Source organism: Nicotiana sylvestris, chromosome 6 (assembly GCF_000393655.2).
Source record: "Nicotiana sylvestris chromosome 6, ASM39365v2, whole genome shotgun sequence".
NCBI classification, from domain to species: Eukaryota; Viridiplantae; Streptophyta; class Magnoliopsida; order Solanales; family Solanaceae; genus Nicotiana; species Nicotiana sylvestris.
Genome location: NC_091062.1, coordinates 123,221,446 through 123,235,951, shown reverse-complemented (window position 1 = coordinate 123,235,951; position 14,506 = coordinate 123,221,446). Strand labels below are relative to the sequence as shown.

Sequence of the window (14,506 nt, the reverse complement as noted above, 5' to 3'; positions counted from 1 at the left end):
GGCTAGGCTGTACGGAGTCTATCCTGAATCACCTTAACCTTCTCCAAAACATCCTGAACTAAGTCTGTGCACAATAATCTAGCCTCACCCGGCTCAAACCAACCCACCGGGGATCTACACCGCCTACCATATAAAGCCTCGTACGGTGCCATCTGAATGTTGGACTGATAGATGTTGTTGTAGTCAGACTCCGCCAATGACAAGAAATGATCCCAAGACCCTCCAAACTCAATCACACACGCATAGAGCATATCCTCAAGAATCTGAACAGTACGCTCGGACTGTCCATCCGTCTGAGGGTGAAATATTGTACTCAACTCCACCCGAGTACCCAACTCATGTTGTACGGCTTTCTAGAACCGTGATGTGAACTGAGTACCTCTATTTGAAATGATGGAAACTGGAATTCCATGCAGACGAACAATCTCCAAGATATAAATCTCTGCCAATCACTCCAAAGAATAAGTAGTACACATACGAACGAAGTGTGCGGACTTGGTCAGCCGATCCACAATCACCCAAATGGTATCGAACTTCCTCAAAGTCCGTGGGAGTCCAACTACGAAGTCCATGGTGATCCCTTCCCACTTCCACTCCAAGGATCTCTATCTACTGAAGCAACCCACCCGGTCTCTAGTGCTCATACTTCACCTGCTGACAATTGAAGCACCGAGCTACAAACCCAACTATATCTTTATTCATTCGCCTCCACCAATAGTGCTGCCTCAAATCCTGGTACATCTTCGTGGCACTAGATGAATGGAATACTGCAAACTATGGGCCTCCTCTAGAATCAACTCCCGAAGCCCATCAACATTGGGTACACAAATCCGACTATGTATCCTCTATACCCCATCATCACCAATAGTCATATATCTGGCATCACCATGCTGAACCTTATCCTTGAGGACAAGATAATGAGGGCCATCAAACTGACTCTCCCGGATACGATCAAACAAGGAAGACCGGGAAACCACGCAAGCTAAAACCCAATTAGGCTCCGAAAGGTCCAATATCACAAACTGATCGGCTAAGACCTGATCGTCCACCGTAATGGGCCTCTTTGCTGCTGGTAAATAAGCCAAACTCCCCAAACTCTCCGCCTGGCAACTCAAAGCATCGACCACTATATTGGCATTGCCAGAGTGGTACAAAATAGTGATATCATAGTCATTCAGCAGCTCTAACCACCTCCTCTAATGAAAATTAATATCCTTCTACTTGAACAGATGCTGCAAACTCCGGTGATCAGTATAAATCTCACAAGGCTCACCATACAAATAATGATGCGAAATCTTCAAGGCGTGAACAATACCAGCTAACTCGAGATCATGGATAGGATAATTCTTCTCATGTACTTTCAACTGTTTGGATGCGTAGGCAATCACCCTACCGCCTTGCATCAATACCGCTCCAAGGCCAATCCTCGAGGAATCACAATAGACAGTATAAGACCCCAAACCTGTAGGCAATATCAAACCTGGGGCTGTAGTCAAAGCTGTCTTGAGCTTCTGAAAGCTCACCTCACACTCTTCCGTCCACTGGAATAGAGCACCCTTCTAGGTCAGCAAGGTCATAGGTGCTGCAATAGATGCAAACCCCTCAATGAATCGACGATAATAACCCGCCAAGCCAAGAAAACTGCGGATCTCTATAGCTGAGGACGGTCTGGGCCAATTATGCTGTTTCCACTTTCTTCGGATCCATCTGGATACCCTCACTCGATACCATATGGACTAAGAATGCCATAGAATCCAACCAAAACTCACATTTCGAGAACTTTGCATATAGTTTCTTTTCCCTCAAAGTCTGAAGCACAGTCCTCAAGTGCTGCTCATGATCTTTCTCACTCCGGGAATACACCAGAATATCATCAGTAAAAATAATGATGAACGAGTCAAGATATGGCCGAAACATACTGTGCATCAAATGCATAAAGGTTACTGGGCATTGATCAGCCCAAATGACATAACAAGGAACTCGTAATGACCATACCGAGTCCTGAAAGCAGTCTTCGGGATATCTGGCTCCGGAATCTTCAACTGATGGTAACCTGAATGCAAGTTAATCTTAGAAAACACTCGTGCACCCTGAAGCTGGTCAAACAAATCATCAATACGAGGCAAGGGATACCGGTTCTTCACTATAACTTTGTTCAACTGGCGATAATCAATGCACATACACATAGAACCATCCTTTTTCTTCACAAACAAGACAGGAGCACCCCAAGATGATACACTAGACTGAATGAAACCCTTATCAAGCAATTCCTATAACTGATCCTTCAACTCGTTCAACTCAAGAGGGGCCATACGATACGGAGGAATAAAAATGGGCTGAGTGCCCGACAACAGATCAATGCCAATATCAATATCTCAATCGGGCGGCATGCCCAAAAGATCAGCTTGAAACACATTGGGAAAATCTTGTACTACTGGGACTGAATCAACTGTAGGGGTATCAATACTGACATCTCTTACATAAGCTAGATACGCGTCACACCCCTTCTACAAGCATCTAACTCCAGAGTGTCTAAACAAAAGAAATACAAAAGGGCTAATACTTTAAGAGAGAATAGAAAGGAACTCCTCGGTCTGCGTACGCGGCAGATATACCTCGAAGTCTCTGGAAAATCGCCTCGCCTCAAGGGTAGTAGGGCTGAGTCGAAGTACCTAGATCTGCACATGAAAAACATGCGCAGAAAGGGCATGAGTACACCACAACGGTACTCAGTAAGTGCCAAGCCTAACCTCGGTCGGGTAGTGACGAGGAAGGTATGGCCCTACTGAGGTTAAATGAAATACAAAGTATAATATAGAATAAGACAGTATAATTAAGTGCAATAGTAAGAAGTAATACAAGATGTAAATAACAACAATAACTACAATAGAGACAAAGTAATCACAGAAAGGAACACAGCTCAACACAGAAATAACAACCTGAAATCTCCTAGGATACCGTCCTGTAGTCCCAAATATAAATATCCAGTGGATCTCCCAGGATACAGTCCCGTAGTCCAACTCATAATGCGCGGAGTTCTCCCGAAATACCGATCCGTAGTCCCAAATGTAAATACTCAGTACTGGGGGAATCTACCGGGTGTCGTCCCGTATTTCCAATATAAAAGTGCAGGGGGATCTCCCGGAATACCAATCTGTAGTCTCAAAGTAAACATGCAGGGGGATCTCTCGGGATACCGTCTCGTAGTCCCAAAGTAAACACACAGCAGCAACACAAAGAACACTCAATTCAATTTAAATTCCATACCAAGGTAAAAAAGGTATTTCTAACCTAGCATGCTGCACTGAATCCAAATAAGGAAGTTTGAGCAAATAAAGCAATTAAGTCAATTAGGCATGTTTCCCTAAGTTAACAGTAAGATTAAATTGCAAGTAGTATAGGCAGGAAAAGAAGCCCAATTATAGTTAATTAATGAAAATTGGATTTTCAACAATTAGCACAAGTACACACTAATCACCTCACGTACAAGGCATCTCAAATATCAACAATACCAAATCCTAAGGGGAGTTTCCCCCACACAAGGTTAGGAAAGCCACTTACCTCGAACCGGCTCAAAAATCAACCCGAAACCAAGCTCTTGCCACGAGTACTCGACTCCAAATGGCCTAAATCTATTCAATTCAATTGCATAATGTAAATATAACTTCAAGTAACTGATTCCACTAATTAATTCTAAGCTAATACACAAAATTAAGAAAAATTACCAAAATGCCCCTCGAGCCCACGTCTCAGAATCGGGTAAAATTTAAATATTCAGAACCCTCATACTCTCACAAGATCATTTATACCAAAATTATTCCAATCCGACATCAAAATCTAGATCAAACCCCCAAAATTAGGCCTAAGAACTTTCCTTCATTTTTCCTCAATTTTCCTCCCAAATCTGAAATTAAATGACAAAACTAAGATTAGATTATAGAAATACAACTAGAAAGGGATTAGGAATCGTTACCCACTGATTTCCTCTTCAAAATCCTCCCAAAATCGCCCTCTCCCCAACTCCAAATTGATTTTCTAACTTTTGATTTCAAACCCTCGAAATGTCTTGTTTTCTGCCCAGCAAATCCGCTTTTGCGGCCAAGGGACCGCACCTGCAGTACCGCTTATGCGAAAACTCAACCACACCCGCGATAATTCATTAATTTCCCATTTCCGCACCTGCGACCACTTTACCGCATCTGCGGTCACGCAGGTGCGTGGACACTTCCGCACCTGCGGCTTCTAGCCTTTCCTCATCTGGCTGCATCTGCGGCTCCGCACCTGCGGTACCCAATCCGCAGGGTGCTGTTATGACAGCAATCTAGCAGCTTCAGCTGCGCACTCTAACTCTCAACTTCCCGTCAACCATCCAAAATCATCTCGAGGCCCCCGGGACCTCAACCAAAAGGACGAACAAGTCATATACCAATATCCAAACTTATACAAATCTTCAAAACACCACAAATAACATCGAATCAACCAATTAACATCAGATTCTAGCCTAAGAACTCAAAAAACTCTCAAATTACGCTTTCGATCAAAAAGTCTATCAACCCTCGTCCGAATGACCCGAAATTTTGCACACACATCACATTCAACACTACGGAGCTACTCCAACTTCCGAAATCTCATTCCGACCCTTAGATCAAAATCTCTCTATCGAGCCAGAAACTTCCAAAAAATTCAACTATCGGCATTTCAAGCCTAAATAAGCTACAGACCTCCAAAACACAATCCAAACACGTCCCTAAGCCCAAAATCACTGAACAGCGCTAACAGAACCAACGGAATTACATTCCGAGGCCGTCTTTATACTGCTCCGACTACGGTCCAAATTGTAAAACTTAAACTCTCATTTAGGGACTAAGTGTCCCAAAACTCTCCGAAACTCCAAATAAATCCTCACGGCAACTCACAATAGCAGAAACAAACACGGAGAATGTAGTTAATAGGGGATCAGGGCATTAATTCTTAAAATGACTGGCCGGGTTGTTACATACTCCTACATTTAAACATTCGTTCGTCCTCGAACGAGCATAGAGACATACCTGAAGTAGTGAAAAGATGAGGGTAACGGCTGCACATATCCTACTCGATCTCCCAGGTCGCCTCCTCGACTAGCTAACCCCCGCCACTGAACCTTCATTGATGCAATGTTCTTTGACCACAACTTTCGTAACTTCCTGTCCAATATCACCACTAGCTCCTCAACATAAGATAGATCCTTGTCCAACTGGACTGAACTAAAATCCAACATGTGCGACGGGTCACCGTGATACCTCTGGAGCATCGAAATACCGGGTGAACTTCTGCCAAGATGGGAGGTAAGGCAAGCTCATAAGCAACCTCCCCAACATACCGCAATATCTCAAAGGGATCAATAAACCTCGGACTCAACTTCCTTTTTTTCCCAAATCTCATAACGCCCTTCATAGGCGAAACCCGAAGAAGAACCCGCTCTCCAACCATATAGGAAATATCACAAACCTTCCAATACGCGTAACTCTTCTGTCTGGACTAGGCTGTACGGAGTCTATCCTGAATCACCTTAACCTTCTCCAAAACATCCTGAACTAAGTCTGTGCACAATAATCTAGCCTCACCCGGCTCAAACCAACCCACCGGGGATCTACACCGCCTACCATATAAAGCCTCGTACGGTGCCATCTGAATGTTGGACTGATAGATGTTGTTGTAGTCAGACTCCGCCAATGACAAGAAATGATCCCAAGACCCTCCAAACTCAATCACACACGCATAGAGCATATCCTCAAGAATCTGAACAGTATGCTCGGACTGTCCATCCGTCTGAGGGTGAAATATTGTACTCAACTCCACCCGAGTACCCAACTCATGTTGTACGGCCTTCCAGAACCGTGATGTGAACTGAGTACCTCTATTTGAAATGATGGAAACTGGAATTCCATGCAGACGAACAATCTCCAAGATATAAATCTCTGCCAATCACTCCAAAGAATAAGTAGTACACATACGAACGAAGTGTGCGGACTTGGTCAGCCGATCCACAATCACCCAAATGGTATCGAACTTCCTCAAAGTCCGTGGGAGTCCAACTACGAAGTCCATGGTGATCCCTTCCCACTTCCACTCCAAGGATCTCTATCTACTGAAGCAACCCACCCGGTCTCTAGTGCTCATACTTCACCTGCTGACAATTGAGGCACCGAGCTACAAACCCAACTATATCTTTATTCATTCGCCTCCACCAATAGTGCTGCCTCAAATCCTGGTACATCTTCGTGGCACTAGATGAATGGAATACTGCAAACTATGGGCCTCCTCTAGAATCAACTCCCGAAGCCCATCAACATTGGGTACACAAATCCGACCATGTATCCTCTATACCCCATCATCACCAATAGTCATATATCTGGCATCACCATGCTGAACCTTATCCTTGAGGACAAGATAATGAGGGCCATCAAACTGACTCTCCCGGATACGATCAAACAAGGAAGACCGGGAAACCACGCAAGCTAAAACCCAATTGGGCTCCGAAAGGTCCAATATCACAAACTGATCGGCTAAGACCTGATCGTCCACCGTAATGGGCCTCTTTGCTGCTGGTAAATAAGCCAAACTCCCCAAACTCTCCGCCTGGCAACTCAAAGCATCGACCACTATATTGGCATTGCCAGAGTGGTACAAAATAGTGATATCATAGTCATTCAGCAGCTCTAACCACCTCCTCTAATGCAAATTAATATCCTTCTACTTGAACAGATGCTGCAAACTCCGGTGATCAGTATAAATCTCACAAGGCTCACCATACAAATAATGATGCGAAATCTTCAAGGCGTGAACAATACCAGCTAACTCGAGATCATGGATAGGATAATTCTTCTCATGTACTTTTAACTGTTTGGATGCGTAGGCAATCACCCTACCGCCTTGCATCAATACCACTCCAAGGCCAATCCTCGAGGCATCACAATAGACAGTATAAGACCCCAAACCTGTAGGCAATATCAAACCTGGGGCTGTAGTCAAAGCTGTCTTGAGCTTCTGAAAGCTCACCTCACACTCTTCCGTCCACTGGAATAGAGCACCCTTCTGGGTCAGCAAGGTCATAGGTGCTGCAATAGATGCAAACCCCTCAATGAATCGACGATAATAACCCGCCAAGCCAAGAAAACTGCGGATCTCTATAGCTGAGGACGGTCTGGGCCAATTATGCTGTTTCCACTTTCTTCGGATCCACCTGGATACCCTCACTCGATACCATATGGACTAAGAATGCCATAGAATCCAACCAAAACTCACATTTCGAGAACTTTGCATATAGTTTCTTTTCCCTCAAAGTCTGAAGCACAGTCCTCAAGTGCTGCTCATGATCTTTCTCACTCCGGGAATACACCAGAATATCATCAGTAAAAATAATGATGAACGAGTCAAGATATGGCCGAAACATACTGTGCATCAAATGCATAAAGGTTACTAGGCATTGATCAGCCTAAATGACATAACAAGGAACTCATAATGACCATACCGAGTCCTGAAAGCAGTCTTCGGGATATCTGGCTCCGGAATCTTCAACTGATGGTAACCTGAATGCAAGTTAATCTTAGAAAACACTCGTGCACCCTGAAGCTGGTCAAACAAATCATCAATACGAGGCAAGGGATACCAGTTCTTCACTATAACTTTGTTCAACTGGCAATAATCAATGCACATACACATAGAACCATCCTTTTTCTTCACAAACAAGACAGGAGCACCCCAAGATGATACACTAGGCTGAATGAAACCCTTATCAAGCAATTCCTATAACTGATCCTTCAACTCGTTCAACTCAAGAGGGGCCATACGATACGGAGGAATAAAAATGGGCTGAGTGCCCGACAACAGATCAATGCCAATATCAATATCTCAATCGGGCGGCATGCCCAAAAGATCAGCTTGAAACACATTGGGAAAATCTTGTACTACTGGGACTGAATCAACTGTAGGGGTATCAATACTGACATCTCTTACATAAGCTAGATACGCGTCACAACCCTTCTCAACCATACGATGAGCCTTAAGAAAGGAAATAACTCTACTGAAAGTATGATCTAAGGTACCCCTCCAATCTACTCGTGGTACACTTGGCATAGCCAGCATCACGGTTTTGGCATGACAATCAAGAATAGCATAATGAGGCGACAACCAGTACATGCCCAAGATAACATCAAAATCTACCATGCCGAGCAATAATAAATCGGCTATGGTCTCAAAACCACTAAGAGCAACCATACACGACCGATAAATGCGGTCCACAATAAGAGAATCTCCTACATGAGTAGAAACATAAATAGGGGTACTCAAAGAATCCAGGGGAACACCCAAATGCGGAGCAAAAATAAGAAGATGCATAAGAATAGGTGGAGCCTGGATCAAATAAAACCGATGCATCTCTATGACAAATAAGGACAATACCTTTGATGACAAAATCGGAGGCGACAACCTCGGTACAGGCAAGAAGGGCATATTATCTGGCATGGCCTTCCCCTCTATGGAAACCTCTACCTCCCCGACCTCCACCTCTAGCTGGTTGAGCCGGTGGGGTAGCAACTGGAGTTGTAACCATAGCCTGAGAACTCTGTGGGGCACGCTGTGGCTGAGAAGTCTGTGAAGGTGCACCCCTCCTCAGTCTGGGGCAATCCCTCACCATATGGTGTGTATCACCACACTCAAAATAAGCTCTGGGAGGACGTGGAGGATGTGACTAGCTCGGGCTAGGTCTGCTGGACTGACCACTGAAAGCACCTCACGCTGGAGGCACACTAGATACTAGAGGTGCATAATAAGGCTCTTGAGGCCTAGGAGGAGCTGGAATACCACTGGCTGCTGGGAGAACTGAATGAACAGGGTGACTCGTATAACCCCTACCATGATGAACTGTAGCTGGATCACAGGCACCAGAATAATGGCCCAGCTCTCGAGACCTCTTGGCCTTCCTCTCCTCTCTATCCCAAGGATGCATACCCTCTATCCTCCTAGCAATGCTCACCATCTGTTGATAAGAAATATCCATCTCCAACTCATGAGCCATGCTTGACCTGATGTTGGGAATAAGCCCCTTAATAAACTGGCGAACCCTCTCGCGAACAGTAGAATCCAAGGCTGGGGCATGTCTTGCCAAACTAGTGTAACAGACAGTATACTCCGAGACAGTCATAGTACCCGGGCACAAATGCTCAAACTCTGCGCGCCATGCATACCTAAGGCTATGAGGAACATACTCTCTCAGGAACATATCTGAAAACTAAGTCCAAGTCAGGGAAGCTGCCTCATCTGGACTGTCTAACACATAGGTAGGCAACCACTCATAGGCGGCTCCTCGAAGCTGGAAGGTAGTGAAGGAAACACCGCTCGATCCTGATATACTCACGGTATAGAGAATATGGTGGCACTCATCTAGAAATCCCAGAGCATCATCTGATGCTAGACCACTGAATACAGGAGGCTTGTACTTCTTGAACTCTCAAGCCTCAGCTGCTCATCCTCGAAAGTCGCTGCCCTATCCTCGGGTTAATCTGGGACTGTAAGCTATACTGTAATAATCTTTGGGACCTGATCAACATGCACTCGCTACTCAACAATGCGGACGGTGGGAGTCTATGCTCCTTCCCCTGCTTGAAATGTGGCTGCGGCAAAGGGAAGCAACCCTGCTTGAGCTAAAGTGGTGTACATGCTCATGAACTATGCAAGAGTCTCCTGGAGAGCTGGAGTAGTAGTAGCAGTAGGCGTATCAGGTGCCTATATTCCAGATGGAACTGTTGGTGGCACCTCATGCAGTTGCTCTGGCTGCACCACGTGCGCGTCCTCGGCCTCTGCCCCGGCCCCAACCTCTGATGGCTCCAGTAGGGGGCGCGGTGCCTAATCATCTTTGGTAGCACGTATCCTCACCATCTGTGAGAGAGTAGAAGACAGAAATTTAGAATTGTGATGTCAAACTCTCGCACGACAAGGAAATTAAATGAAGTGGAATTTTCCTAATAGTTACATAGCCTCTCATAGATAAGTATAGATGTCTTCTTACTGATCCGTGAGACTCTAATAAATCGTCTTGTGATTCATGACTCCAATGAACCTAGAGCTCTCATACAAACTTGTCACGACCCCACTTCGCCCTCCGTGAACTATCGTGACGGCACCTAGTCTCTACGACTAGGTAAACCTAACAAATTGCGGAAACAAAAATAACAGAATAAAACTAACCGTAAACTAAAGAAATAACATAATGAAGTGTTTAAGATGCCACTCGACATATACAATACAAACTCTAAAAACTGAAACAACATTTCCCAACAACCGAAATCTCATGAAATCACAAGTTTTTGAATGTCTACAAGCATCTAACTCCAGATTGTCTAAACAAAAGAAAATACAGAAGGGCTAATACTTTAAGAGAGAATAGAAATGGACTCCTCGATCTGCGGATGCGGCAGATATACCTCAAAGTCTCTGGAAAATCGCCTCACCTCAAAGGTGGTAGGGTGAGTCGAAGTACCTGGATCTGCATATGAAAAACATGTGCAGAAAGGGCATGAGTACACCACAACGGTACTTAGTAAGTGCCAAGCCTAACCTCGGTCGGGTAGTGATGAGGAAGGTCAGGGCCCTACTGAGGTTAAATGAATTACAAAGTATATCAGTGTAGAATAAGACAGTATAATTAAGTGCAACAATAAGAAGTAATACAGGATGGAAAGAACAACAATAACTACAACCGAGACAAAGTAATCACAGAAAGGAATACAACTCAACACAGAAATAACAATCGGGGATCTCCTAGGATACCGTTCTGTAGTCCTAATATAAATATCCAGTGGATGTCCCGGGATACCGTCCCGTAGTCCAACTCATAATGCGCAGGGATCTCCCGGAATACCGATCCGTAGTCCCAAATGTAAATGCTCAGTACTGGGGGAATCTACTGGGTGCAGTCCCGTAGTTCCAATATAAAAGTGCAGGGGGATCTCCCGGAATACCAATCTGTAGTCCTAAAGTAAACGTGCAGGGGGACTTCCTGGGATACCGTCCCGTAGTCCCAAAGTAAACATACAACAGCAACACGAAGAACACTCAATTCAATTCAAATTCCATACCAAGGTAAAACCGGTATTTCTAACCTAGCATGCTGCACGAAATCCAAATAAGGCAGTCTGATCAAATAAAGTAATTAAGTCAATTAGGCATACTTCCCTAAGCTAACAGTAAGCTTAAATTGCAAGTAGTATAGGCAGGAAAAGATGCCCAATTATAGTTAATTAATGAAAATAGGATTTTCAATAATTAACACAAGTACGCACTCGTCACCTCATGTACAAGGCATCTCAAATATCAACAATACTAAATCCTAAGGGAGTTTTCCCCACACAAGATTAGGCAAGCCACTTACCTTGAACCGGCTCAAAAATCAACCCGAAACCACGCTCTTGCCACGAGTACTCGACTCCAAATGGCCCAAATCTATCAATTCAATTTCATAATGTAAATATAACTTGAAGTAACTGATTTTACTAATTAATTCTAATATAATACGCGAAGTTAAAAAAATTACCAAAATGCCCCTCGGGCCAACGTCTCGGAATCGGGTACAATTTACAAATTCAGAACCTTCATACTCTCACGAGTTCATTTATACCAAAATAATTCCAATCTGACATCAAAATCTAGATCAAAACCCCCAAAATTAGGCTTAAGAACTTTCCTCCATTTTTCCTCAATTTTTATCCCAAATCCGAAATTAAATGACAAAAATAAGATTAGATTATAGGAATACAACTTGAAAGGGATAAGGAATCGTTACCCACTGATTTCCTCTTAAAATTCCTCCCAAAATCCCCCTCTCCCGAGCTTCAAATCGATTTTCTAACTTTTGATTTCAAACCCTCGAAATGTCTTGTTTTCTGCCCAGTAAATCCACTTTTTCGGCCAAGGGATCTCACCTGCAGTTCCGCTTCTGCGGAAACTCAACCGCACCTGTGATAATTCAGTAATTTCCCATTTCCACACCTACAACCACTTTACCGCATCTGCGGTCACGCAGGTGCGTGGACACTTCCGCACCTGCGGCTTCTAGCCTTTCTTCATTTGGTCGCATCTGTGGTCTCCCAGCTGCTTTTGCGGCTCCGCACCTGCAGTCCCCAATCCGCAGTGCAGTTATGACAGCAATCCAGCAGCTTCTGCTGCACACTCTAACTCTCAACTTCCCATCAATCATCCCGAATCATCCCGAGGCCCCCGGTACCTCAACCAAAAGCACGAACAAGTCATATACCAATATCCAAACTTATACAAATATTCAAAATACCACAAACAACATCGAATCAACCAATTAATATCGGATTCAAGCCTAAGAACTGCAAAAACTCTCAAATTATGATTTCAATCAAAAAGTCTATCAACCCTCGTCTGAATGACCTGAAATTTTGCACACACGTCACATTCAACACTACGGAGCTACTCTAACTTCCGGAATCCTATTCCGACCCTTAGATCAAAATCTCACTATCGAACCGAAACTTTCAAAAATTCAACTTTCGTCATTTCAAGCCTAAATAAACTACGGACCTCCAAAATACAATTCGAACATGCCCCTAAGATCGAAATCACTCAATGGAGCTAACAGAACCAATGGAATTCTATTCCGGGGCCGTCTTCACACTGCTCCGACTACAGTTCAAATTCTAAAACTTAAACTCTCATTTAGGGATCTTTTTGGACTTGCATGCATGTTTGGTTTGGAGTCCCAAGGGCTCGGGTGAGTTTTGGATAGGCCACAGAGTGTTTTGAGACTTAAAAGAAATAGCTGTTGTGTTGCATATTTTCAGACTTCGCATTTGTGAAGCCTTGCTCGCAAATGCAAGCATAGCATTTGCAAAGATCCATTGCAATTGCGATCAGAGGGCAGGGATGGGGACCTTCACATTTGCGAAGTTCAATGTCGCAATTGTAACTCCAGCAGTCACTGCATTTGCGAACAATAGTTTGCATTTGCGAAGTTTGCAGCCCAGGCCAAGCTTCGCATTTGCGATGCTTTGGTCGAATTTCCGAGTTCGCATTTGCGAACCTGTTATCGCAAATGCGATAACTGTGACTGTGTAAATTATAACTTAGACGGGATTTCAACTCATTCTTTCAAATTTTCAAACCCTAAGCTCCCATAGGTGATTTTCCAAAGAAAATTTCTTCCCCAAATCATAGCTAAGTGATTTCTAATTCATCTTTTTACATAATTTCACTTCAATATCTAGGGTTTTTCATGGGAAATTGGGTGTTTTTTATGAAATTAGGATGTTTAAATTTTGGGGATTTGGACCTCAATTTGAGGTCGGATTTCAAAACTAATTGCATATTTGAGTTTGTGGGTGAATGGGTAATCGGGTTTTGGTTCGAACTTCGAGTTTTAACCAAGCGAGCCCGGGGTCGATTTTTGACTTTTTGCGGGAAAACATTGGGAAATCTATATTCATGCATTCGAATTGGTTTATTTAGCATTTATTGATGTTATTAAGTAAATTATGACTAGATACAAGCGGATTGGAAGTGGAACCGAGAGGTAAAACGGTAATTGAGGTTTGATTTTATCCTTGGAATTGAGGTAAGTGTTTGGTCTAACGTTAGCTTAAGGGAATAGGAGTTGTGGTCTTATTTACTACGTGTTAGTGTTGAGTACGACGTATAGGTGTGGTGACGAGTATCTATACGTTGGTGTCAAGCATACCCATGAGTCTTATACCATGATTGTTGTGACTCTATTGTGTACGGTCCATGCCTAAATTGATGACTATCAATATTGAACATGACTTATGATAATTTCGTGGTAATTGACCATTGTTGAGTATTGGCTCAAGTTGAGATTTATTTGTGAAGTAACTGTTGAAACGAGATTTGTTATAGCTGATTCCCTTGAGGGGATATTATTGTTTATACTGTTGATTCCCTTTCCGGGATGTATTGTTTCTATTTTTTGGGTAAGGGCGAGTGTAAAACATGAAGGGTGATGCCGTGCATGATATTGTGAGTGAGTGTTAATGCTCGAAGGGTGATGTCCTGCCGATATTGTGAGTGTTAATTCACGACGGGTGATGTCATACCATGATTTGAGAGCTAATGCATGGAGGGTGATGTCGTGCAGATATTTTGAGAGTTAATGCACGAAAGGTGATGTCGTGCCATGATTATGAGAGGTAATGCACGAAGGGTGATGCCGTGCCATTTTTGTTGTTTCATATGGTGAGAACGAGAGTAAAAGCACAAAGGCTGATGTCATGCACGTGTTACTGTTTCCTTATTCTTGTTAATACAAATATGATGTTCATTATGCTTCTCTACTGGTTTATTGTTAGGATTTGATATTCCCCGCAGCATGTCCCCTCCCCATCTTTAACTGTTATTTCCTATTATTATTGTTCTGTTTGTATATGATTTAACTGCATAGTTTTATATGGTTGTCGTGTCCTAGCCTCGTCACTACTTCGCCGAGGTTAGGCTC

At 43.5% G+C, this 14,506-nt stretch overlaps 1 protein-coding gene across 1 annotated transcript; it reads right to left on the bottom strand.

Annotated features, from left to right (window-relative positions):
- Positions 1-845: 845 nt before the first annotated feature.
- On the bottom strand, positions 846-8,986 carry LOC138871222 (uncharacterized). The gene is made up of 4 exons (XM_070149091.1): positions 8,842-8,986; positions 7,039-7,097; positions 6,367-6,711; positions 846-1,196 (listed from the first exon to the last, which is right to left on the bottom strand). The coding sequence occupies exons 1-4, from the start codon at positions 8,984-8,986 to the stop codon at positions 846-848; spliced, it is 900 nt and encodes a 299-aa protein (XP_070005192.1).
- Between the last annotated feature and the right edge of the window lie 5,520 nt (positions 8,987-14,506).

What these genes read in the sequence shown, in the direction of transcription:
- LOC138871222 (XM_070149091.1), bottom strand. Translation starts at nt 8,986, where the DNA reads ATGCATCCTTGGGATAGAGAGGAGAGGAAGGCCAAGAGGTCTCGAGAG. An exon ending in AGTGGACGGAAGAGTGTGAG is followed by an intron (nt 6,712 to 7,038) that starts GTGAGCTTTCAG and finishes AATTTGCATTAG; the next exon opens with AGGAGGTGGTTAGAGCTGCT. An exon ending in TGACTATTGGTGATGATGGG is followed by an intron (nt 1,197 to 6,366) that starts GTATAGAGGATA and finishes AATTTTCATTAG; the next exon opens with AGGAGGTGGTTAGAGCTGCT.